Consider the following 24,677-nt stretch of genomic DNA (forward strand, 5'->3'; position numbering starts at 1 on the left):
CCCACAATCATTCTGTCAGCACATGCAGATGGCAAGTGCTGCTAGAGAAATATAACATTTAAACTCACTTGATTAAGCATCAATGAGCTCAATCACATAGCTTAACAGTGTGTGTGAGAGGTCCCTTGCTCACTCAGGTTTATACTTATTTTCCCACAGCAAAAGCAATGTCTTAAATACAACAGGTCCTTAAATATAGATCACCCGTAGCTTAATGGCTGACACAATTTTAGAAATATATTTTCTCTTGTCCTAGATGTGTTTTTGGACTAGATCTGTTTTAAAAGATTATGTCTGAAATATACCCAAAAAAGAACATCATGCTATGAGCCTCACCCTAAAACATGTCAAGGTTTTAATTTTAGATTTAATTTTAAGTGTGTTCCTCTTTCTTTCTATGGTGTGATCTTGCAATTCAGTGACTTAAAAGCTAACCTGGGGAAACACTCATCAGGCAGACCTCTTCCAAAGCAGTAATTTTATAAGCACAGCATTAAAACAAGAAAATTATTCAACCATTGTATAACTGATAATGACCCAAAAAAAAAAAAATGTGATTCAAAGAAGTATAATTTATTAAGAGGCCATGTGTTTGTTAAGCTGGCTGAGACAGTAAATTTGTTTTCCAAGAATTCTCTAACATTGTTTTCAAATTTGAATGAACAATACAAACTAATACCAAATGCTGAAGTTAATGCAACAAGTGAGATGAGTTTAGTTTGACAGGAGTGGCCTCCCAGTATCTAGAAAATTAAAAAGACTGTTATTTTTTAGACTTTTACAGAGGGGTCAAGACTTTCTAAATTTCCAGCTCAAATATATAATTTTCAGAAAAATTTTCACGCTTTCTGAAAAAAAAAGCAGTCTTTGTACAAAAAATACAGAAATTTTCAGGTGTCTTATACCAGATTATTAGATCTCTTAAATCATCACTGAAAATGTTAAGAGCATAAACAGCTAACTCAGCATCTGGATCCATAGGATTCTACCAGAAAAGCAGACTTTGGGTGACTGCAATGACTCTTATATTGGCTCTCACTATGCCTTCTAAGTCACTACTAATAAACACAGGACAAAAGAGTAAATGAAAATAAACCCTTTTATAAAGTGAAGGGCAGTACTTAAATCAATTAAGTTACTTTTGTGACTTAAAAGTGCTCTGCAGGTTCTACATGGCACCACTCTCAAGGAAGTGTCAAAACAGTATAGACAGGAGAGCTGTAAAACAGGTAATGCATTAGAATGGAATAACTGGATGACAGCCCTAATATGGAGCTCCTGATGATGCACAGCAGCACAATCCTTATTCCAAGCAATACTGGTTACTTTTCAAATTTACTATTAAAAAGGTTTTCAGCACTAAGTGTGTCAAGCTCTAAACACTTATTTCCTTTAAGACAGTGTTAATGAGTTGGCTAATCACACAATTTTATAGTTCTATAATGTACTGTGCTGTAAAAATTAAATCAGTGTTTATTACACCTCTGCTGCCTTTCCTTCGCATTGGACTGACTCTTGGATGGATTAAATGGATTAAAGCAGGAATATAAAAAGTGCACTGGTTGGCAACAGTTCTCAGTGTGTATGTAAACAGTATTTTAGTTCGAAGCCAACCTGTGAACAAAGTAATACAAATACTACTTTTAGATACTGAAACTGAGGACATGTTTATTTTCCAATTTTGAGAGAGTTACTTCATTTTCTTTTGCTTCTGGAATTTCCCTCCTCTTGGACATTAAAATCAACCTGCTCAGTTTTCCTTTCCCTCAAATACAAAAGGCAAAATATTACCAAGTTTGTATTTTTGCAAATTCACACATTTTTGCAAATTCTTTGATGTCAACACTGTTTATGTGACAGACCTTGATGCTGAACTGTTAAAACTGCATTGAGAAGAAAGCTTGCTTTATCACTGGAGAATCAACATGACTAATGGCCAACCAGAAAAGACTGGATCAAAGATACCTGAAGATGCATTGCTCGTCTGAGGACAGACAAAGAAGGCACAAACACACAGACACTAGAAAAATCATACACCCAAGATACAGAGGTAGAATTAGTGGATCTTTGACTACAAGCAAACAATTTCATATGCATTCTTACATTTTAACCTAACTTTTCTATAGAGGAAAAAATGGCAAAGAATCAGATAAATACAATCTTCTCTATCTCAACAGGCATGATATAGAAATTTATCCTCTCTTACGTAGCAAAGAAATCAAATTTAAGCTACCCTACACTGGATTGATTTGAGTATTGCCTGGAGACTGACCACTTGCTTTCAATATTGTTTATAATTAGAAGACAATGATCATGCACTTTATTAAAATTAGTGTCACAGCACTTGAATTCTGCTGAGTATTTGCTTACTGCTCCATAGAACAAACACGGTATCTATTGTTGTACCCCCAAACAACTAAAAATTATTTTGTATTCCCAAACCATGGTAAAGAGTCTGATGATAATACAGGAATGGATACAATCACGTATTGCACTATGGCATGGCATGGCTAATTTTCACGCCACAATGTCAGAACTCGCTTTGTAGTCTTAAAACCTAGGAATTCTGAGATCACAGAGACATTTGGTTGGGTCTATATGTAGGCACTTTTGAAGACAATATTCAGTATCAAAATACACTGACCATTTTCAGTAACTCTATGGTCTCGTCGTCTCAATTTCACTGACTGTAAAATGAAGACAGCTTTTTTTTTCCCCCTTCTTCCTTTCCTCAGTGTACTGCAAAGCTTATGGCCAGACGGTGTACTTTATCTAATTAGAACTTGTTGTAGATGGGTAAGAGGATGATTGGCTCTCGCAGTTAAGGGATTAACATTGTGTGGATGCCAAGAGAAGCTCTACTGCTGTATGAGTGTGCTATTGTAGCCGCCACCGGACAGCCGGGGTGTCCAGGACATGCGGAGGGAAGGAGAGTTACCTGCGCCCTTGCATGGGGCACTTGTGAGCAGGAAAGGCCTGCTGCTAGGGGGCGTGGCCTGGGGACACCTGACCTCCAATCAAAATGCCAGAGATCAGCTTTCACCAATGAACAGTGAGGAAGAAGCTGACTGACAGGCTGTGGGCGGGGCCAGGGTTTCCTGACGCAACACCAGGGGTATAAGAGGCGGAGCGGCCATTTTGTGGGTGAGCGTGTGACTGACGGTCGCGCGCCGCTCATTTTTGCCTTAATAGACCTTTGAAATTTTAAAAGTGAGGGGTCGTTTCTCACAAACTTAGCCCCCAGAACTGATGCCAGATTTTCAAGATAGCTCACAAATCAAAACAAGGGGCCAGATGTTCAAAAGGACAAAGCACATTGGGTACATGAGCTTTCCTTCAGATCCTCATAATGGAAAAAGGAAGTGCTAGCCTGTTCAAAATAATCTTGCCAAAGTTCTAGGTGTTAACCACACCAAAAACCTGCTCTTCAAAAATGAAATAATAATGCTTCCAAGTGCAATTTGGTCCTTGCAAGATGAGTGAAATAACCATGCATTGAAATATTTAGACCAAATTCCATTTTTCATTCACCAAAAAAAATACTATTGTGCTTAATTTTTCCTCTCTTTGAGGGCAATTCTAGGGGCAAGGAAGATATTGTTTCTTGACTTCGGTTTTTTCTTAATAACACACAGAAAAATTTTGTGTGTTTTATGTTTGGTTTGGTTTTTTGCACATGTTGGTTCTAAAGAAAATGAAGGCAACTAAAACTGGAATAGGATAGCATGCCAGTGGATAACTGATAAATTATGCTGTGTATCCTTTTGCCACACAGAAGCCTTCAGCTTAGTCCAATACATCATACAAGCACAGGGGAGGAGGATGTATTGGATTTTTCTGCTACACTCACATTTGCATGAAAAGGAGCAGTCAAACGAAAATTAAGCACTTAAACAGCTTAAAAAAAGCACTGGTTCAGAATACTGTACTTCAATAAAACATTCATTGTTATTCAATGCTTGGCAAATGACATTGCCATCACATACTAGTAGAAGAACCGTGAAGAATAAATGCTGTCTGAAAAAGAGGCTTGTACTTATGCAGCGCTAATGACCATCTAAAAGAGCGATTCTGCATGGTTACATCCTCTTTGAGATTCACAGCTGCAGCTTCACAAGAGCAGTCATACATCATAATCTGCAGCCATTTTAGGCTACCTCTGTGCTTTGGAGAGCAATATGGGGACTAAGGAATTGCTAATCTGTAAAGTTACAATCAAAAACAACTTTATTCAGCGATGATGAGTGGATGTGATGACCCACCTTCCCCTTAAGGGTGGGTTATCACACTGAGGAGAAGGAAGAGGAGGTGGTATTTAAATTTTAATATTGACAACACCTTTGACTGTAACAGCAGTGCCGCACAGGGAAAAGAGCTCCACATTTAGTTTCACTAGAGAGAAAATATACTCATTATTAGATTTTGATTTCTAATTCAATACAACAGTGGCACAGAGTAGCACACACGCCGTTCTTTTAAAAGGTCAGATAACTGTATTTTAAGATTATAACACTCACATTTTAATTATTGTGAAGGATTTGCTTATTGGACAACATGCTGATCCTATAAACATCATTAATTAACTGAGATACAGTGACTTTTCAGAAAGTTAACAGCTTGGGAACAAACAGTATGTCGCTGTACTTCGAAACCGATAATCAAAGGCTGTATTATTATCCCCTAGATTAACCACAGATTCTGCAGGCAAACCACAGACAGCCTCCCTTTCTCTATGCTCAACATTTGCAGCCACACCCAGCCCACTAAAATCTTTCCTCCCAATTATGCACACCTCTTTAAGCTTAGTTTTATGGAAGTAACTATGGCTCTCTGCACAATACATAGCTCATAAAACAACTCTCGGGGATCTTTAATTAGGCTAGACAAAGGAGAACGGTCCAGAAGCTACTGTCATTACTAGGCTTGTTTGTCTCACACATTAAATACCTTTGTCTCTACAACTACTTAAAGAGCATTTCTCGGATCAGGTCAATCAAGCTAGCCCTCCGCTGCCCTGTAAATGGCATCTGTCATCATCCTAGTAACTCCCACATTATCTGTATATACAATTTTGGACGAGGAATCTCTGGAAGAAATGGGGCTGGTGCCAGTTTGAGCACTTAAGAGTTCAACCAGAGGTTAACTGTAACCAGGAAAGATAGTGTTTTGATTTCATTCCTCAGTACTTACACAGTCAATATACATCTCTTGTGTTTCTTAGGCTTCTCTAGATGAAAGTAGCTTGAAATCCAAGTAACTACACACATAAGCATCTATATGGAAATGCTGGCATACTGAAAGAAAAAATAACTCTTCAGCAATTAGTGCCATAGCCTTTTCTGCACTGTGAAAACACATTCAACAGGAAGGAACTTAAAAATGTTTGTTGATTTATTATGGTTACTCAGGAGCTACATTTCAGCATTAAACACAGCACCATCAACAGTATCTGGCCTAGGCCACAGCCAGAAAGAAGCTGAATCACTTTTGTGCTGCAAGATTGGCAACAGAATCAGTGGAGAGACTGCCATTCTCTTGCCAAAAGCTTGCATTCATTTACTTGCTATTCCTTTACAAAAATGTGATTTTTTATTTCCTCATCACTGAATATCTTATGGAAAGCTATCTAAGTGTATTAAATGCAGAGGAAAAGAACGTCACACCTGGCTCCCTTAACAGCAGAGATCTGCACTTAAACACAGAATCTGTCAAATTGCATCACTTGTACTAGGAATTGTATGCTTACCTATTTCCACAGGTTATCATAAATTAATTCATTGGGCATACAAGACAATCAACAGACAAATGAAGGAGCGAAAGACTGTTAAACACAAAGACAAGGCTGTTCCTATCTTGAGCCAGCTGCAGCAAATGTTTTCCAGAGTCTGGTGACATGGAAACAGTGGCCAGAAAACAAAACAAAAACAACAAACAAGAAACAAACAACAACAAAAAACCTGCAAATTCCTCATGACCAGGTAACAGATGTCATTCAGTCTCCAGCCCTGCCCCAACTTCACTCAAAAAAAACCCCAAAAAACAAAAGAAAACAAAAACAACAACTTCCCCTGAAGAATGAAGAACTTAAGCGTTTCATCTAAGTGAGTAAGTGAGCTTCATTTATTTCAATAAATGATTGATGCAGTTCCAACTCTGACCATTATGCCTGAAAAATCTGTCCTTCTCATCATCTGTGATATTCTTCCTAGAAATATCTGGAGCACCTAGGCATCAGACAGGCAGATAAGAATTTCAAATGTTGCTAAAGAGATGGAGATTTCCAAAGCAGGACAGCTAACAGAGACAGGGATTTCAGCAATTAGGTTTCTACAAGTGCAGTCTGTGCAGGTTAATGAAAGTTTTCAAAAAAGGAAAGCCCTGACAAAGTGTTCCAGATACACAGCTTACCCTTGAGACTGCTGTACATTTTTGCGGTTTCACAACACATTTCCTTATAAATTTGGAAATAGTTTCTCTTCTCTGTAACCAGCTGATAAGTTCACAGAAACAACAGGGGAGACAGACAGTACACCATGGAATCAGAGACTTGACTTCATATACAACCTGTCAAATGAACAGCTGAGTCTTGAGGAAACTTTTCTTCTTATATTCCACCTCTTCTACTAACACTGAGTGTGGAATAAGATGGGAAAAATATTAAAAGGCACTACAGTGTGAAAGGAACAATAGTATCTCACAAATTCAGGAAGACGGAATAATCATTCATTATTACTGAAGAAGGAAGAAAGGGAAGAAGGAGAAAGAATATACATAAAATAGTGATGGCATTCACAAAGAAAACATGCACTGTAATGCTTACTTCTAAAACAAATTGCTGTTTATCCAGGAGATTTCAAACCACAGTCTAAATGTCCCACCTTATAGAATCCTCCTGAATCCATCACTGAGAATACTCCTCAATGGTATGTATTGATATATGATATGATATGTATTGATAGTATTCTGGGTGGATGCTGTTAGAACCCTGCACAGGATTACAGCTCAAATTTCATTTTCAGAAACCTAACAAAACTGTTCCACTGATACCTGCAGGCTGAAGCACGCTCTGGTCATCAGCTTCCAGTTCTGTCCTGGCACTGCTCCATTCCTACCCAAGTCACAGATACAGCTTCACTGCTTATCCAGATGCAAAGACTGAGGTACAGCCAAGACCTGTGCAGACACTCTTGCATGAGCACTGTGCAATGGTTCCCTTTTGTGGGAGAACTGAGCAAAACCATAACTTTTTGTGTCCAGAACTGAAGAAAACAAGATTTACTATAGCCCGCTTCCACAGAGGAAAAATCAGACTGAAGAACTTCTGTAGTGCTGTAACAGGAGTTAGTCTTGGATATACTGGTTCCTCTAAGAGCAGCCTATTTTAAACCAAACAAAAAGAAATGTGTTTTCCTACACCAAAGACATGTAATGATGCTTTGCTCTCACCCCAAACCAACAAATACAGTAATTCAACTCTAAAGTCTGCTACAAGTTTGATTTTAAATAAAGTTGCAATATGAAAGGAGATTTTCATTTGATCTCTAAGTACTATTTCCTCTCTGCTCATAGCCTGGTCTGTTAGCAAAAGATTTACAAACTTAGTAACAACTGAAAGAAATTAACCTAATTACTTGACAAACCTGCTGTACTGTTTTGAGGTTTCCAGATAAACTGACCTTCTCTAAGTCAAAAGACTGAAAATACTGAAAGTACAGGAATGAACCACAGAAGTGTCACACTCCTCATCTGTGGAGCTGACTTTTATTCACAAAAGCAAACACAGTGACTTACTGTACAACAGTGGCAAGCCAAACAAGACAGAGGAAACTGTGCTCTAACCTCTGTAGTTGAACTTTAAAGGCTTTTTCCCTACAAAATACTTAAATCTGTCAGTTCTAGTTACACCACCAACTCCCCCTTCAATTTTGAAAGTAATACTGTATTAGTGTGGCTCTTCTGGAAAGAATTAAAAGTTGATAAACATAATTATAAGAAAAATGAGCTCTTATGACACCATAAATACTATCCAGAGCTATTGTTATCCTAATGAGCTAAAGTGTCAAAGGGCTTATTACCAGCCCCTTGGCTTCCAGTACAACAATAACAAAAAAGTAAGACAAATTTCTATCAAATTTCTCCAAATCCTAGGATTAAATTATTTCTTTGTCTAATTGTTAATTTAGAATGCGACGTTTCTTTTGAATTTACTGAAACCCACATTCAGGGCAACTTAACCACTGGTGTAACTTAATCACTGGTGTAATGGTTTTCATTCTACCAAGGATACAAATAAGTTTATTAAGTCCATCAAGCACTTGGTAAGGTACTACTGGTAAAGAAAAATATTCGATATTCACAATATTGATCAAAAATTAAAGACTTACCCTGGAGGTATTTTGTCCACTGGTAGTTAAGACTTGTATACATACACACAAAAAAAAAGAAGCAGTTTTGTTTTGAAAATTTATGAAACTTCATTTGTTATTTCAATGTTGTAATTTTTAACTTGCAGTCTGAAGACCAACTGTATCTGTTAGAAGCAATAATAATCAGGAAATTATATATGTGTAAGTAGATGCAAAAATTACTATTATTTTGCCTTAAATTTTCCTACTGCAAGTTTCTTATTACAAACTGGTTTTATACATTATACAGATTTTAAAGTACAGTGTGAACAAATCACAATCCCATGCACATAATGCAAAGTTCTTTAATAGTCATTAAGAATACTGCTTTCAGTCACTTCAAGTATGTCAATGCTCATTTTACCAAACACATCAGGTAACAGCCTGGTTTAATGTTTCCACAGACAGTCATTTCAGAGCCTATGGAGAATACAAAGGGGTGTAAACATACACAAATACGTAGATAATTAGTTTGCATATAGAGGACACAAGTCTTACATAACTTCCACAGCAGCATTCTTCTTGCAGAGATGTCAGTGCTCATGCCGCTGCTCATTTTGAAGCAATTGGCTTCTGTGCCTATATGGGATGGGTGAAGTGGCCCGTTACTAGGGAATTCAGCGAGGAGCACTTTTCCATGTACTATCTTTGTACACACATTCTTGTGGTCAGGAAATTGCAGCAGAAACAAAATCTGAAGCAAGAAAAACTATTAAGAATGTTTTTCTCTAAGTTGCTACTTAGTAGACTCTAGTTTGAGGGAGATATATTCTTAATTGCACAACCTACTGGCAACACACTCTATTTCTTTGTTCATAAGCAGAGTGCAACATTGTATATCACATCAGTGAATTTCAGTCAAGCAATATGTAAAGAAACAAGGCACAGCACTGCCAAGCACTTAAAAGGTCACACCTGAAGCTCTTTAACTTTTTTCTTGTCCCTTTTGAAAATTACTCAATATAATTACACACTAAAAGCTTTCCTATTATTATACTGCATTTCAAATAAGAACAACTGACAAGATCTTTTCTTCACACATCTTCTAATTTTTCTTTACACAAACTTGACACTAGCCAAAGGGAAAAAATGCCCATTTTATTATAAATTAAGGGGATTAAACTAAAAATGTATTTTATTACTAGAGATGACCAGACACAAGTTACTGAACTGAGTTATATCTACTCTTTTTCCCATGTAAATTACTATAGCCACTGAAGATGAATAGTTGTTCTACGTAGGCCAAATATAATCTTCAAATGGTTTATAATCTGATCAAATCAAAGCCTATTTCTACACAAATAATCACAACTTGTTTTCTCAGAAGGCTTTGCTGACCAAGATACTGATAGCAGGGATTTTCTGTAAAATAAAATGTTTTCTTTTCCATACCTATGGACCTGTTTCCTTATTCAGACTTTGTAAATTCACTTTCTCAGAAGTGACAAAGAGAAGTCATAGAAAATTCAACTCAGAAGGTAAGAATTTTGAAGGGCTATAAATTATTGAAAAGGTGAGTTTTAACTGAAGAAGCTTAAACAACATTTACAGCAGAGGCTACTCCATTTCTGCTATAATGCTTTCTTGGCTTTGATCTTTAAACCAATGACTCATGAAAACGATATCTTCAAATTTACAGGCCACCAGTAAGTGGGTCTTTAAAAAAATGTTGTACAACAATAAAGCAGGAACCACAAGCACTTCTTAACCATTTGAACTGTCAGCTAATTAATTATGATACTGAAACAAAGGCCTATTAAACAAAACTTGCTCTTAAAAAGGAGAGAGGAGAAAAAACAAGACAGAAGAAAAGGGGGGGTAAGCTGTTCTAGTAAGCAAACCAAATGGCATATTGGGGAGAGAGGTTTAAGAAAATGTATTATGTTTGCTCAAATTAACAGAAGCATTTCTTCCCCCACCCCATTCAAAAGGAAAACAAAATAGGGCAGCTCTTCTTGCCACAGACTGGTGCCCCTTAGCTGGAAGCAGCTCCAGTTGTCAGGTTCCTGTCAGCACCTAAGTGCACCAACACTTCCCTTCTCCCACTCTTTTGTTCCAACTTAATATGTGCAGTTTGTTCAGCAGTCTTTGCTGTTAAACAATTCATTTTTTTTCCTTGTCTCCTCTGCTTTAGGAGGAGGCAAAAATAGCAGGACTTAGGCACAAAATATAAAGCTCATTTCCTGCACCTTAGTGCCTCATTCTTTCACCTTCTTGTCCATAGGATTTAGCTACCAAATAGGTCTTAATCTGTAAACAAATGATTTGCTCTACAATTAAGCCATTCACGTCTTTTTTCTTTTTTCTTTTTTTTTTTTTCTCCCCTTGCTTTCTTCGGCTGCTTGGCTGCTGTCCAATGTAGAGGCTCATAGGTTCTTCTATTATTTAGTGCTGGTTAAAAGGCAATAAGCTCATTTAGAGTTTATAAAACTATAAGCTATCAACAAAAGCATTTAATGCTTCTCTGAAGCACTGTGATTTTTGCCTGAAAAATTAATAATGTGCAGTTGCATGTTTGTGTGTGTGTACACATACAGGTGGATGATGTGTGGGGGTGGTTTTTTATGTCCTGGCCTGGTTTTTCACTTGGCATATTTTTTAAAAAGTCAGTTATTGTTAGCTACGAATACATACATTTCACTCGAATTTTAATTGACTGTGTACTTTTTTATCAACAACTGACAATCACAGGAACTGTGATTCACCATGGCTACAAAGCTGAACCTCAAATACTTTGATGTTGTATGAAAAAAAATGCCATGCTACTGCAGCATTTCACAATGTTTGCAAATACTGTTTCTTTATAGAACGATGTTGTGAATCACAGGAGTCTACTAGAGTAAATTAAACCTTCAGAGAAAAAAATAACATGTTAGCTTTTTCATCTCTGAAGTTAAAAGTCACTGATGACTCAAGAGAAAATAACATCAAGATAATTTTCCTTTATTTTCAAATTTTTGTTCTTTCTGGAAAATAAGTTCTCAAGCATTAAAATCAAAACACAACATGTATCTATTTGCCTTCATGAAGATGTTTCTACATACAACATGGGATTAGCAGGCTACCACCTCAGTGTGAGCCAGTAGAGGCAATTAAATATTTTTTTTAAAAACATGTCTGTATGTTTTTAATACTTAATACTTTAAATAAGTATTGTAGGTGGATAGATAAACTTACAGGTGTAAATCTCATTTAGAAATGACTGGTACTTAGCCATTTCAATTTCAGCAATATACTCCCAATGAAATTCTGCAAGCCTATTTAAAGTCTATTACGGCTGCTGACATCAATCTGCCAGGCTTTAGAGTGCTAATCTCCACTAAAGATTTTCACCTACAAGTTTAGCTGCTGGTATATTTGAATTAAGTACTCTGTGCTTCTCAACATACACAACTACATAAGGCATTAGGGCAATAGGGCAGAACTGTCACAGAGCACCTAATGCTAGTTTTGGCTGAATAAGGAATGAAGTTCTGACTCCCATTAGATTCCAGTCCTCTCCTCAGGGTGTTAGTGCTGATTTCCACACTTTCCACTCAAAATCTCACTTCTTCCCAACCCAATACAATATATTCCTACTGTAGCTACTCATAAGAGAATGAACACTACAAGAAAACCCTCTAAATTTAAGGTATCATATTTTAAATGTACACCCATGCACTCATGTGTATGGATGCATACACAAGCACAGGTCCATACAAAAAGAGTTTAATTAGCTGTACCTATTAAGACTCACCAGAGATCAAACAGGTCTCCATCCCTCCCCCCAGTCAAATGACAACTTCTTAAGTTGCAGATAATAGGTGGCAGTCAGACAGGTGTCAGGTATGTATGTTCATCCTGAAAAACTACTTAAAGGTTAAAAAAAAAAAAAAAAAAGTGCTAACCCTGCAGAAAATAAATGCCTCTTACCTTGAACTGACACAGCAATCACATCCATATTTAAATGTTAATTATATGTATTTTTAACTTGTTTAATCTATCGCAATACAATGTACCCTCAATAGTTGCCAACCAGTTGAAAAGGTTTTGTGAAAATTAAGCAGTAAGAGGCATTTAAAACCTTTAAGAAATATTCCAGTTTGAGAAAAAATATGAATCTTGGATGTAGTTTGAATATAGTTGGCAACTTTTCCACCTAGAGTAAATCTGAAGGCTCAAAAATAAATATTCAAGAGCATTAATTTGTTTCTAGATGTGTGCGTGCAAGTAAAACAGCAGCCATAATGTGGAAATTTGAGTCACATTTTGCAACTAATTGGAAGCAGATTAGAATTCTGCCTCAGGGGAACATTGTCAAACTAGAAGCTGGAGCAAATGAAGAAAGAGGTGAAAGCATCGTGAAGAGCTGACAGATTTACAGTGCTCAAGGCAATAAACGGGTACTAGATGAAAATGAATGTGCTTCACTGTACTGCATGCAGTTTTCAGTCGTATCTCAGCAATAAGAGCATACAGCCATGAAACAATTATTTTCAGAGAGATGGCGAAGGAAAGAGCAAGAACGAACAAAACACTATTCAGGTGGCGTGCAAAAGAAACTATAAATCATACAGTGGCTCAAGTTGTTACAAGAATAATATAATTGGTCATAGTAGGTCCTGTTCTGCAACCTAGACTCATCTCAAGTAAGGGATTACAGAGACATAACACAAGGAACTACTTACTTGAGTTGAAAAAGGACAGTAAGCTCTTGCTCAGTGTGGGTAAGAGTCAAAGCATTAAGCTCTTAAGGGGAAAAAAAAAACCACACCGATTTTACATGTTTAAAGCTAAGAAAAACACAGAACCCTGCAGACAGATAAATCAGAGGCAGAAGGGGAAAAGCCTTTTTAGGGGGTGATTAGGAAAGGCTGAAGGAGATCATAAAATGAAAATAAAGTGCAGAGGCTAATATACCAATGTTGTAATGGAAACAGCTGCTAGCTTTCTCCTTCAGTGCTTGGCATCCGTTGCAGCATCACAGGAAAGACTGTTAAAAGATCTGGACATGAAATGTAAATAAAACTATTAGCCAAAACTCAGTTGCTGTATTTATAAAACAGTAGCAGCTCTTTTTTTGTGTATGTACATACATGGGTGTATATCTATCTATCTATCTATCTATCTATATATATATATGTACACACACCTCCAGTATGTGTATGAATAGCTATACTGATATATATACATGCACATGTGTATGCATAACCCTCTCCTTAAGCAGCAACTAGTAACACTATTCCATAATATTACATCTTAATATTGGCTGAAGTTGGCAAGAACATCAAATTATGTTGTATTTTTTAATTTTATGTAAAACTGGGTGTGGAATAACCTTCATTGTTCTCAAAATATAGCAGTACTTTTCCTTCAAATTCCAGAACTCCAGTGCAATACAACATATAGTGCCTAACATTAAATGCATAGCAAAAATTAACCATCAGAACTTTATATCAAATATGTTCATGATATCCATAAATACTCCTGAATATTAGATCCTTGCAGTCAGTGCAAGCAAATGCCTCAACATTTACTAAATCAGATTTTAAAATCCTACCAGCAGAACAAAATTCAACAAAGTAACAAGGTCCATTTCTAATTGTCTTTGCTTCTCACTATTACCTTTGGTTGAAGAGATACAGATCTAGTTTCATTTCCCTGCTTCAAAAAGAAAGAATTGGCAAGAACATGAAACCCTGAAACATGCAAATACTGCCATTACTTCACTGCTACAAGCCTATAATTAAGCACAGATTGGGTAGTACTATCCATGTAGTGTGGCGAACCACACTCAAATAAACAGTTCTCCATGAAGAATGAAAACCCAAAGACTAAACCCTTCCAATTCAAACATTATTGTTGCTTTTAACATAAGCCATCCACAGAAATCAGCCAAGGAGGTGACAGGAAATCCAAAAATAATTTGGTTTGGCCCTGCACACTATGAGAAAGGAGATTACAGTTTGCTTTTCACTCTTCTTACTGGTTGAGGGAAGTGGTGAAAACTATGAAAGCTATGCTTACGTAACAAGCAACTATGGTACCCACAGACCTATTTCTACCAGAGTTCAGCACAGCATCACTGAAATTCATCAATAAAGGTGACATTTGAATAGCATGAACTTGTGTTGCGGGGGGATGGGCTTAACAAAACCCCTGAATTAATTCAATGGATAATGCAAATGACTAAATGTGTGCAAAATCAAACTGTCTAGTGAGCACAGTTAAATAGGCCAGATGTGCCTCAAAATTTCCTGGGAAACACAGCCTAAACTTGGCGCTTTCTTTTATCAGAATGAAGAAAGCAAACTCTGAGAGTTTACAAAAGTGTGACCAATTGGAGCTTAGTCTTCTGTTGCTAATTGAAGCATGGAAAAAAATAGTTTCTGAGGGCAAACTACAAACATATACTTTTTATATTCCACTACCACATGATAAAAAGCAGAATCAAGCTGACTGGTAGAAATTTGACTGGCAACCAAAGAGCAACCTATTATTTCAAACTGTTATGGGAAAGCAATAAAATTGCTACCAGGTCTCCTCATGTTACTCTTCAATAAAAAAAAAGCCATCGGGGAAATAAGAGGAAAAGAAAACACATCAAAACCTCTAAAGTTTCTTTTAAGTAAAAATACACTTCTGTGGTGTTATGCCATCTGCCTCTTGGTTAACATGACAAGACAACTCAACAACTAGAATGCTAGTGTTTTGAAAACACCAAGTAAGCACAATCAATAGATTTTAGTTTGCTCTTTTGACTGCAAAAAAATGAATTCACACGCCACTATTGGCATATGCTTCAAACATCCTCATGAGGTCATTTTCCTTCCAGTATTATTTGGTGTAGTTTCTCTGGAGACAAACACCTCAGCCAAGCTGTGTTTGTGCACAAAAGTGAGATTTAGGGTAGGAAGAATCAGAAGCTGTGAGAAGACACGGGAACCAAATGTTTGGCATTTTTTTCTAATAAGTTGATGAAGATTTACCATAAAGGACATATAATTGAACATAGCACAATTTCACTTCAAAATCAGTGAAACAAAGAGCTTCACATTTAATTCCTAATAGGTATTACAGGCAGAAGCTAGAGAAGTTGGTCCTTTCATGTTGAGATTTAGCAGTATTTGTATCGTAAAAGCAGTCATACTATAAATCTCTGTCATTAAACACAACTTTTTTACTCGCAGTTTTGGCTTAAGATTTCAGAAAATTTAATCAACACCATAGTGACCCTAGGGTTGGAAAACCTGTTTAACAGACATGATTCCTATTTCATTGCATGCAACTTGTCCTGAACACTCGCTTGAACTATTTAATCAAGCAGTGTTATACATTTATAAGTATATGTATCAAGGAAGCATATAAGTACAGGGGGCATCAGAGCAAACTACCTATTCCACTCCTTGATGTTTCTCTTTTTCAAAAAAGAAAAAAAAAATAAAAAAAAAAATTACAAAGAACCTACTTGTCAGTCAAGTTGCTCTGAATAGTTTTACAACCTTTCATTCAAATGTAAAGGCTTTGTTCCAATTGCCAAGACCACTTTGTAAGAGTTAAAAGAGAAAGTGCAACAGAGTGCTTACTGAAATCCTACAGCACAACCAAAAGTCATTCTCTGGCCTTCCTCTTTGCCCAAACGGCTACTCACTGCCTTCAGTAAATTGTGGTATTAAACAAAGAGTGTAACAATTTTTAAAAATCGTAATTTAAAATCTCATTTAAGAAAATCCCTCAAATCCTGCTGTAACAACTGATGATTGTATTTATTAAAATTTTCACATCTCAAACATATTTTTAAGCTTATTAAAAAATGATAGGTTGTGTTACTGTTCACTTTGGTGAAAAGCTGCACTGAAAAAGAGCTGCACCTAGCAGAAACAGTGGTACAAAAAGAGAAAAAGGTTTATAAAACATTATATATATATATATATATATGAACTCTTATGATTTTTTTAAACGGGTATTTACTTTTTGCAACTATGACATCATCAGAAATTCTCATGAAAGACTGTTTTGCTTTCTTTCACCCAACAGGAAATGTTATGTACAGACCACATTTTTTAAAAAAATATCAATATATATTCTATGATTATTAAGAAATACAAATAACTCTTTGATGTGTAAACACCCTAAAACAAATGCTAGTTTTTAGCAAAAAATACAGCCAGCCCTTCAGTTGAAGCCTATCCACAGATCCACAGGTGTGAGCCTATCTGAGGACTCACAGCAAGACATATTTCTGTCATAAAAAAGGAAACACAGTTAAAAAGTCAGACAACCTCCAGCCATTCAGGAAGCATAGAAATATATCACCATGTGCATTAGAACATCATATATATACACTACACATATATCACATATATACACTACAAAGCTGGTACAATATTAAGAATACTATAAAAATAATAGCCTGGTTGTTGGATCATTTGTACAAAGTATCTTAGCTCAGATCAGAGGAGACTCTAAAACCTGTTTACATTCAGCAATCCCAACTGCATACCGTGGAACAAATCTGGAACATGCCACTCAAAAAGTGGATTCCATATTTGAGAACTATGGACCATGGGGCAATAACACAAAACTGCCTAAACTGCTGTGAAAGAAATCTAACCTTTTTTAAGGGTGGGTGACAGAAATCCAAAATATATATATGCCCTTATCCAAAATGGAAGTAAAGGCGAAGGACAGCTGAAATGTTATTACTTCTACAACGATACTCCTGATGATGCTTGTAAAACATGCTCAGTATCAGATGTATCACTAAAAGTATAAGATGTCAAGAAACACTGGGGTATTTTTATTCTTTTAGAAATGCAAATCGCATGGATGACACAGGGCACATAAAGGGGAACCTGCATTCAGTGTGTAAGGGACGTGTCCAGTTAACAGAAAGCAGACCCCAGGCTCTCCCACTAATGTCAGTACGATGGAGATAACCCATTTCTTACGTGGTAAAAAAAAAAGGCATCAGTTTTACCACGCAAAAAACCCTGCAGATTTCAGATTTCTGATTTACGTTGTTGTCGATAAAATAGCTTCCCAATTATGAAGGAATGCATTCTGTGTTAATGATCACAACCAGGGGTCCAAGCTTTACTCTTTTGTCAGAACTACAGCAGATCCTCCCCGCAGCTTCACCATTAACATGTCTGTTTCCTGTCAGACCACTCAGAGATAATGTCATTTATCTCAGGGCGGCACAAGACCAGTCATTAGCTTCAGTAAAAGACCTCAAACAAAGGCCGGATGGCGTTTTATCCAGGGCTCATAGGCTGCAGCCAAGAATCTCATTGCCTAACAGTTTAGAACAAGTTATCTTTAAAAGAGTGATTTTCTCCCTATCAACAATTCTAGAACACTTCACTGAACAGCAGTAAAGTCTGGATGGAAAATTTTAGTCAATGATTTTATCATATGCAATTAGGTGCCTGATAAGAGCTTGCTAAAGTTATCCGCTAAGAGGATGGGGTGGTTTTTTTTGGTTGTTGTTATTGCTGGGGGGGGAAGTTGTGGGGTTTTTTTCCCCTTCGTTTTACTTCATAAGGAAAGACAGAGTAAATCAGGTTCTACCTCAATAGCAAGACCTTTGAAGAATTGACCCTTATTGTGTTTGCCTGCAGGAGGTGATTCACTATTATAAATTCTTCAATGACTGAGCTTCTGGAAATCTCTTTAAATGAAAGTGGAACTGGTTAACTGTATGTACGAACATGTGTTTTCACAGTCTCTCCTGTATTATTGCATTTCAGAAAGCTTCTATAAAGTGCCAGGTGAACTTTTTAAAATAATGATAATAATAATTAAAAAAATAAAGAGAGTCGGAAAAATACAAGCAAATCTCAGCTTTTCAATTCCTACGCTTATGCTGAAAACTAGAAACAGATGGTACTTTCCATGTTACTTGAATCTGGTTATTGAACACCTCTATGGTTACGGGAGATTTTGCTTAGCACTTTTAACATACATTTCATTTATTGGACTATAAAATGCTACTTTGGAAAAACAAGTCTTTATATAGCTATAATTAAAACAGTCTTGCAGGAAAGCCCTTTAACATGGAGAACACGGTTAACCTCATGACATCTGGACAATCAATTCTTTCCTCTTTACTGGGTATTTACGAAGTTATTAAAATTGTAAAATTACTAATGCCCAAAGTGAATTATTTTTCCAGTAGTTCCGAATATGGTTATCAGCTTCCCTACTTTGTTTGATAGATGTTCTAGACCAGCCTCCATTGTGCTACACTAACTCTTGCTTTGCACAGGAATTCAATAGAAGATCTGGTCATACATATTGGCAGAGGTCAGCAGGTTCACACGGAAAGCTTTCCTCGGCCAAAGGGCAACACCTCTTCACCCAGCTCAAAAAGCACCGTCACACTACTAGACAGCACTACAGAACTTTAAGAACCTTGAGCTGTGCTTATTGTTAGACACCCATACTTATCAATGTTTTTAACAGCTAAATCCCTTATGTAGCTTTCAAAACAGTTTGCTGTCAAACAACAATAGACTTTGTTCTTTAATTACAGCAAGTGACCTCCCTGCCCTTTTATTTCACAGTGAATAAACTACACACAAGGCTGGCAAGAAAAGTACATGAAGAGCATATCTCCATAACATCATTAATCAAAGCATGTACTTAAATGATTTACATCATTAGGTAAAATTCACCCAGAGATTCCTGGTGGTGAACAAAACACTCTCAAATCCTAACGCTAAAACACAACAAAGAAAGTGAAGATAAATAATACTAGCCAACATGTTAATTTGCTAAAGACAGCTTTCAAATGTGAAATGCAGTCTTAATGAGAAAGACTAAGCTAAAGAAAGAAAAATTCCATCCTGGAGTATCACTAGATTGATACATTTAGAACTGTAACTAAACCCTTCTGACTACAGCTTTGTATCTTTGACATTAATTTCACGTAAACATACTGATATTCACATACCAAATAAAGTTTTCCCATATATCAGAGCAAATTATCACTGAATGAATTCCAAAAATCTCCTTGCCATGCACACGAAGCAAATTTTGTAGCTATTCTGATCATTTTTCAATGTAGCAGCTGTTAAAAATACAAAAACTTAGCTGGAACAGATGAAGAGCTCATGCTGACAAACAATCAGTAACTGTGCTAAAAACCGTATGGATGAGATATGGAAAATGGAGACAGGTTTTAACACCAAAAATCTTAGGAGTGGTTAGCCTACCTGTCAAAGCTACTTATTCAGACATGTCATTGGTGGCTTAGCCACAAAATGGACTGCACAAATATAGCTCAAATATCTTAGAATTACAGCACACTTTGACTTTATCCACATATTAGGGGAGTGGCAACTTTTACAACATACTTGCGGTTTCTGCATAAAAGAGCCAGCAGAACACAGTCACTGATTTAATTAGGCTTCATAAGATTCAATTTATCATGTTTTACATGACTTTCTGCAGCAAGGAAACATAATAAATAGACTAAAAATAGAATTGAAGCATGCTGCGAAAGCTAAATAGTGACTACAACTCCTGGGAATCTGCTCTAAGCTTTTCACAAATAGTAAACAAATGCAGTATTATATTCCACACCACATATAAAAACGTGTAGATATTGAATCAGCAGTCATGAACTCATTTGATTCTAAAAGGAAACTTCCGAATTCATGAGGCATGTCCTGCACAACAGTAAGATAACTGAACATTGATTTCAACATGCAGGCTGAAAATTATGTATACAAGTTGCTTTGTGCAAGTATGGCATATATGTTCGAGCATACAAACAGTCAAAGCCATAACACTTCAACAACCTTTAAAGAATTCTTTCCAATGACGATTAATCATTTGGGGGGGGGGGGGGGGGAGAGAGAAAAGCAGAATAACAAACATGGAACACTCGAATGTTACTAATATTGCCACTGTCTGGACTTAAAGTATCAACCATTACCAGCAACAAGCTACATCATCGCCGCCGTTATCATCATCATTATTATTATTCTAAAAGGGAACATTCTTGGCTAAGAAAAACGCTAAGGGACGTTACTTAAGATAGCAAGCACACCATTGTGCCAGACAATGGCCAAGGCTGCACGACTCTGATGTGCAAAGCCTGTATTAAAGTCGATGTGTGCCAACAGCAGCGGCTGTTGCTGGAAATGCAAGCTCCAGACCTCCTCCTGGAGCGACATCTACAACACACAGAGTGTGCCACTGACGCTGAACTCCTCCATACGTGTTTGCTCTGAATTTGCATGCCATCCCATTTACATTGCACATAAGATTACTCGTACGTATATAGATTCTTCATACAATTTCCTGTGTGACTAGAGAGTTGAAAGAACACAAAAACGGGAGAAACCACACCACCCTCTAATCTCTGTTGCCATGGCAGCAGCCTTTGAGATACTGAAATGTTCAGATTGCCAGCTAAACAAAATTGTTGAATGTGAACATTTGGCTGAGAGATTAAAAGGCTAAGGGGGTTGCAAAAGGGCAGTACCTCCCACATTCCAGGCAGCCACTGAATCCAATCAAATGGCTCTGACTCTTTAACCACAGCCATTGTGAAGACCGGATTAGGGCAATTTATCTAGATAGTTAAAACAGATTAGAGAACTGCAATTTGAAGACTATTGGCAACAGAAGTAAATGCCTACTGTACTAAGTTAATAAAGAGACCATGAGATTTTTGGACACCTTTCTGCCGTGAACAGCACTTTTCAGAAATCAAAATGCAAACATACACACATGAATTACACAGCAATCTGGTTTTCTCATCTGCATTTAGACAAGGTCATAAGGCTCATTCAAATTCATCCATAGATATGCTATCTTAAAAGCAATAATATGCATACAATATGAAATTTAATTTGTTCCTTGCCTTGAACAGAATCCCTTGGAATTATGTTCCAATACTAACCAAATATCTGATATCACAAACACACAAATCTAATCCACCAGTCGACTTAGTATTACAGAAGCTTCATGACTGAAATACAAAAAACTGGTAGCCAGTCATAAGACAGAACTCCTGACTCCCTGAGACCTTCAGCCCTCCCAGACACTTGCAGTCCATACAGTTAACACCGACCTGAAAGTTTCCCCATTTTTGAACATTCACTCGGGGAAGTTGAAAAAGCAGGTCATTTAGGACCAACAGCTGACAAGACAGTCACAATCTAACACCCTGAGATTGTTCATTTGGAGGGTGTTGGTTTGCTTTGGCTTTCCGGCAGACCAGGTTCTCTTTGTTTAACAACCTGTAGAATTTGCCGTGCTTGTAATCCTGGGCCAACACTCGCCCTCTGGAGCCCCAGAAGATGGCTTCTGCCCTAGGGACAGAACTCCCACCAACACCAGAACATCCTTGAACCAGCAGTTGACAAAAGACAACAAGGTTTCCCCTCCACCTTTCCCGAAGAATAGAGTAGCAGCCATCTATTCATCTAATCATACAGAAAGCATCCTTGTAGTAGAAAGGAATAAAACCACACACTCCCATCTGATTTTTTTCACACATTTCAACCGCCCAACAAACAAGCAATTCAAATCCAAGAGCCAGCATGGCTCAGAGAGGAAAACTCCCCCAGACAGGAGAAAAACTGCTCCACTCTGCTCCAAAAGCTGTTTTGCACACACCATTCTCATCACAAGGTGCATTTCCCTCCTCCCAGCATCCTCCTTCCAGGAAGACAAGAGGCACTGCCTGTCTGCTGGCTCCTTCCTCCCAGTCGCTACAGCAGCTTCTGGGGCCTCTAGGCTACAGTGCCACGGAAGCCCCCAGCACAAAAAGCATCCTGCGTCTCCACGAAGCACAGCGGCGGAGCCCCGGTCTCTGCCGATAGCTCCCATTTCCTCCCCCAAATGCAGTCTCAGCTCTAGGCAGTGGGTCAGAGAAGGGAGAAGGGTTCCTTTACACTTTGGGAGAGGAATGGACACAAATGCCTGCAGATGTTGTGGAAGAGAATCAGCACATACAAGACCTGCTGTGCCAGGAGCCTGATCTATTCACACCAGCCTGCGAACACATGCCATCCCACTGGTATTGCCGCTCTCTGCTAAAACTGGGGACAGCTCAGTCAGGGTCATCTCTGCGTTCCTCCTTCTGGGCAAGTGCAATTAAAACGAACAGACAAAACAGAAACGTTCTCCAGGTCTGACGACAGGGAGAAGAAATCACAAGGAAGAGTAGCACGCTGGAAACATGGGATCTTCCACATAGGAAAGAGGTCGCTGGGTTGTTTTTTGTTTGTTTGTTTTGTTGTGGTTTTGGGGTTTTTTTGGTTTTTTTGTTTTGTTTTTTTTTTTAAGGGAAGGAGGAAGGACATACGCATGTCACAAATACACAGCAGAGAGGACAAAAGAGCCAGACATACAGTCATGGGACACTCATGGGACACTTAATATAGACATGGGGAAACACAGAGGAGGTGGAGAGGAGCTTTGTCCTACCTTTTCTGTTTTCAATTTCTTGATTCGCCTGTGGCTCTCCTCCTCCTCCTCTTCCTTCTTTACCAAAACAGAGTTCCCCATTAACCCTGAATCCGGGGTACTTTTGCTCACCTCCCCCACAGCAGAGGAGGTGCAGTGGAAGGGGCTGCTGCTTCCACCACTGCCTCCCTTGGCCCCGAAGCCATAGAGATGCCCAGAGGGAATTTGGCTATTGCCACCCCCACTGCCATTGGGGTGGCCCTGCTGCAGATCATGTTGCTTGTCCTTCCTGGATTTTCCTGCATCCTTATCCCTCTTGGAGCCTCTGCTGCCTGGGGCTTTACCTGGTTTCTCCTCTTTGTTTTTCCCACAAGAGGACACGGTGGTAGTGTTGCTGGTGTTGTTATTATTGCCGTTTGGGTTACTGCTCACACTTTGACCCAGTGCTGAATTCATGCCAGTTGCCTCTCCAGGGCGCCCTTGGACTTCCTGCCTTTTGCCAGCACTGCTGATCTCAGGAATCCCATACAAGGCAGCAGAAGGCAGAGATTTATTAGCATCCTTAGAAGTTTTACTCCTTTTCACTTTTGATTTGCTAGTCTCTTTGTGAGAGGAATTCCCCTGGGGAGCAGAGGGTTGAACAGAAGCGAATTTTAGGCCATCAGCTAAGGCTGAGGTAGCATTAGCCCCACTGGAAGCCAGACCCCCGCAATCCTTGGAGCTGGTGTTGCTGCTGCTGGTGGTATTAGAATTATTCATCTCAAATTTCTGTCTGTCCTTCTCTAAGTCGGCGTCCAAATCAATTATTAAATTCCCGACGCCGATTTCCCAATCATCGCCACTGTCATAAGTGTCAACTGCGTTTGGATCCACACCTTTTCCTGCAGTGGAAGTGTTCAATGACATCCTGAAGATGAGATCTCTAGAGTAAAAATCCGATGAACTTTCCTTTGGAGATGTGGGGACATTCGTTTATCTCCGTTGGGCTCTCTCTTAAGTTCAACTCTTCTTGTCTTCCTCCCCTAGGTGTGTCTAGGCTCACAACCTGCAGTCCACATCCACGTTGTCCTGTGAGGAGGGAAAAAGTCAAGTATTTCCTGTCTGGGTGTTACCACAATATAACGTCACTCAGTAAAGAGGGGGCAAGGTAGGGGGGAGCGAAAACATTCACCATTGCCACGTTCTTAAGTTAAGCCAGAGGCAGTGGCTATGGTGTTTTCCTAATGAGCACTTTTAATCTAGTTGTATACCAATATCCACAACTTCTCTTAAAAACCCATGTCCATAAAAAAGAAGGGGAAAAAGAAAAAAAAAGAGAAAAAAAAAAAAAAAGGAACAAAAATTATCTACATTATTTAAATCCACAAAGTTCAGGAAATACAGTCATAGACGTGGTGCCTTGCTGTTGGAGCACATGTTGTAATCTAACCCGTTGGACCACCACCTAGGCACGAAAAGGAGAAAAGGAAGGACACGGATTCACTCTTCACTGCATTCCATGGATTTTGTGGCTTTAAACCAGACCCTTGAAGTTTTGTGAGTCTCCTGTATTATCTTTTACCCCCCCTTCCACTTAATCTCTTGGGTGGGTGGGGGAGGAGAGTGCTAAGGGAAGTGGGAAACCTCATTTTCCCTGCCACAATACATCTTCTGTTAAAAACAACAACCTACAAACTCAAATGTTTACTGGAAAATATTAAAGTCCATAAGTTAAAATAATAATAAAAAAAAAGGTGAGAAGAAATAAAAATTCTTTTTCTTAAAAAAAAAAAATCCTTAAGATAACAGTTCTAAAAGCAGCTCTAATGTATTCCTAGGTCACACAATTGTTAGGTCTGTTAAATATAGTATTACTGACTGTACAGG

At 38.0% G+C, this 24,677-nt stretch overlaps 1 protein-coding gene across 6 annotated transcripts in view; it reads right to left on the minus strand.

Annotated features, from left to right (window-relative positions):
* The window catches only part of ZNF608 (zinc finger protein 608), a 106,389-nt gene that overhangs the window by 79,040 nt on the left and 2,672 nt on the right, over positions 1–24,677 (minus strand). For 5 of the 6 annotated variants that reach the window (XM_086867149.1, XM_086867150.1, XM_086867153.1 and 2 more), the window contains exon 2: positions 22,833–23,879. In XM_086867149.1, coding sequence (XP_086723275.1) covers positions 22,833–23,717 — 885 coding nt within the window. In that variant the 5' untranslated portion in view covers positions 23,718–23,879. Of the gene's footprint in view, positions 1–2,644; positions 3,028–22,832; positions 23,880–24,677 lie in introns of those variants that run through there. The other variant, XM_023944414.2, reaches the window with a different exon arrangement.

Source organism: Cyanistes caeruleus, chromosome Z (genome assembly GCF_971803275.1).
Source record: "Cyanistes caeruleus chromosome Z, bCyaCae1.hap1.1, whole genome shotgun sequence".
NCBI lineage: Eukaryota > Metazoa > Chordata > Aves > Passeriformes > Paridae > Cyanistes > Cyanistes caeruleus.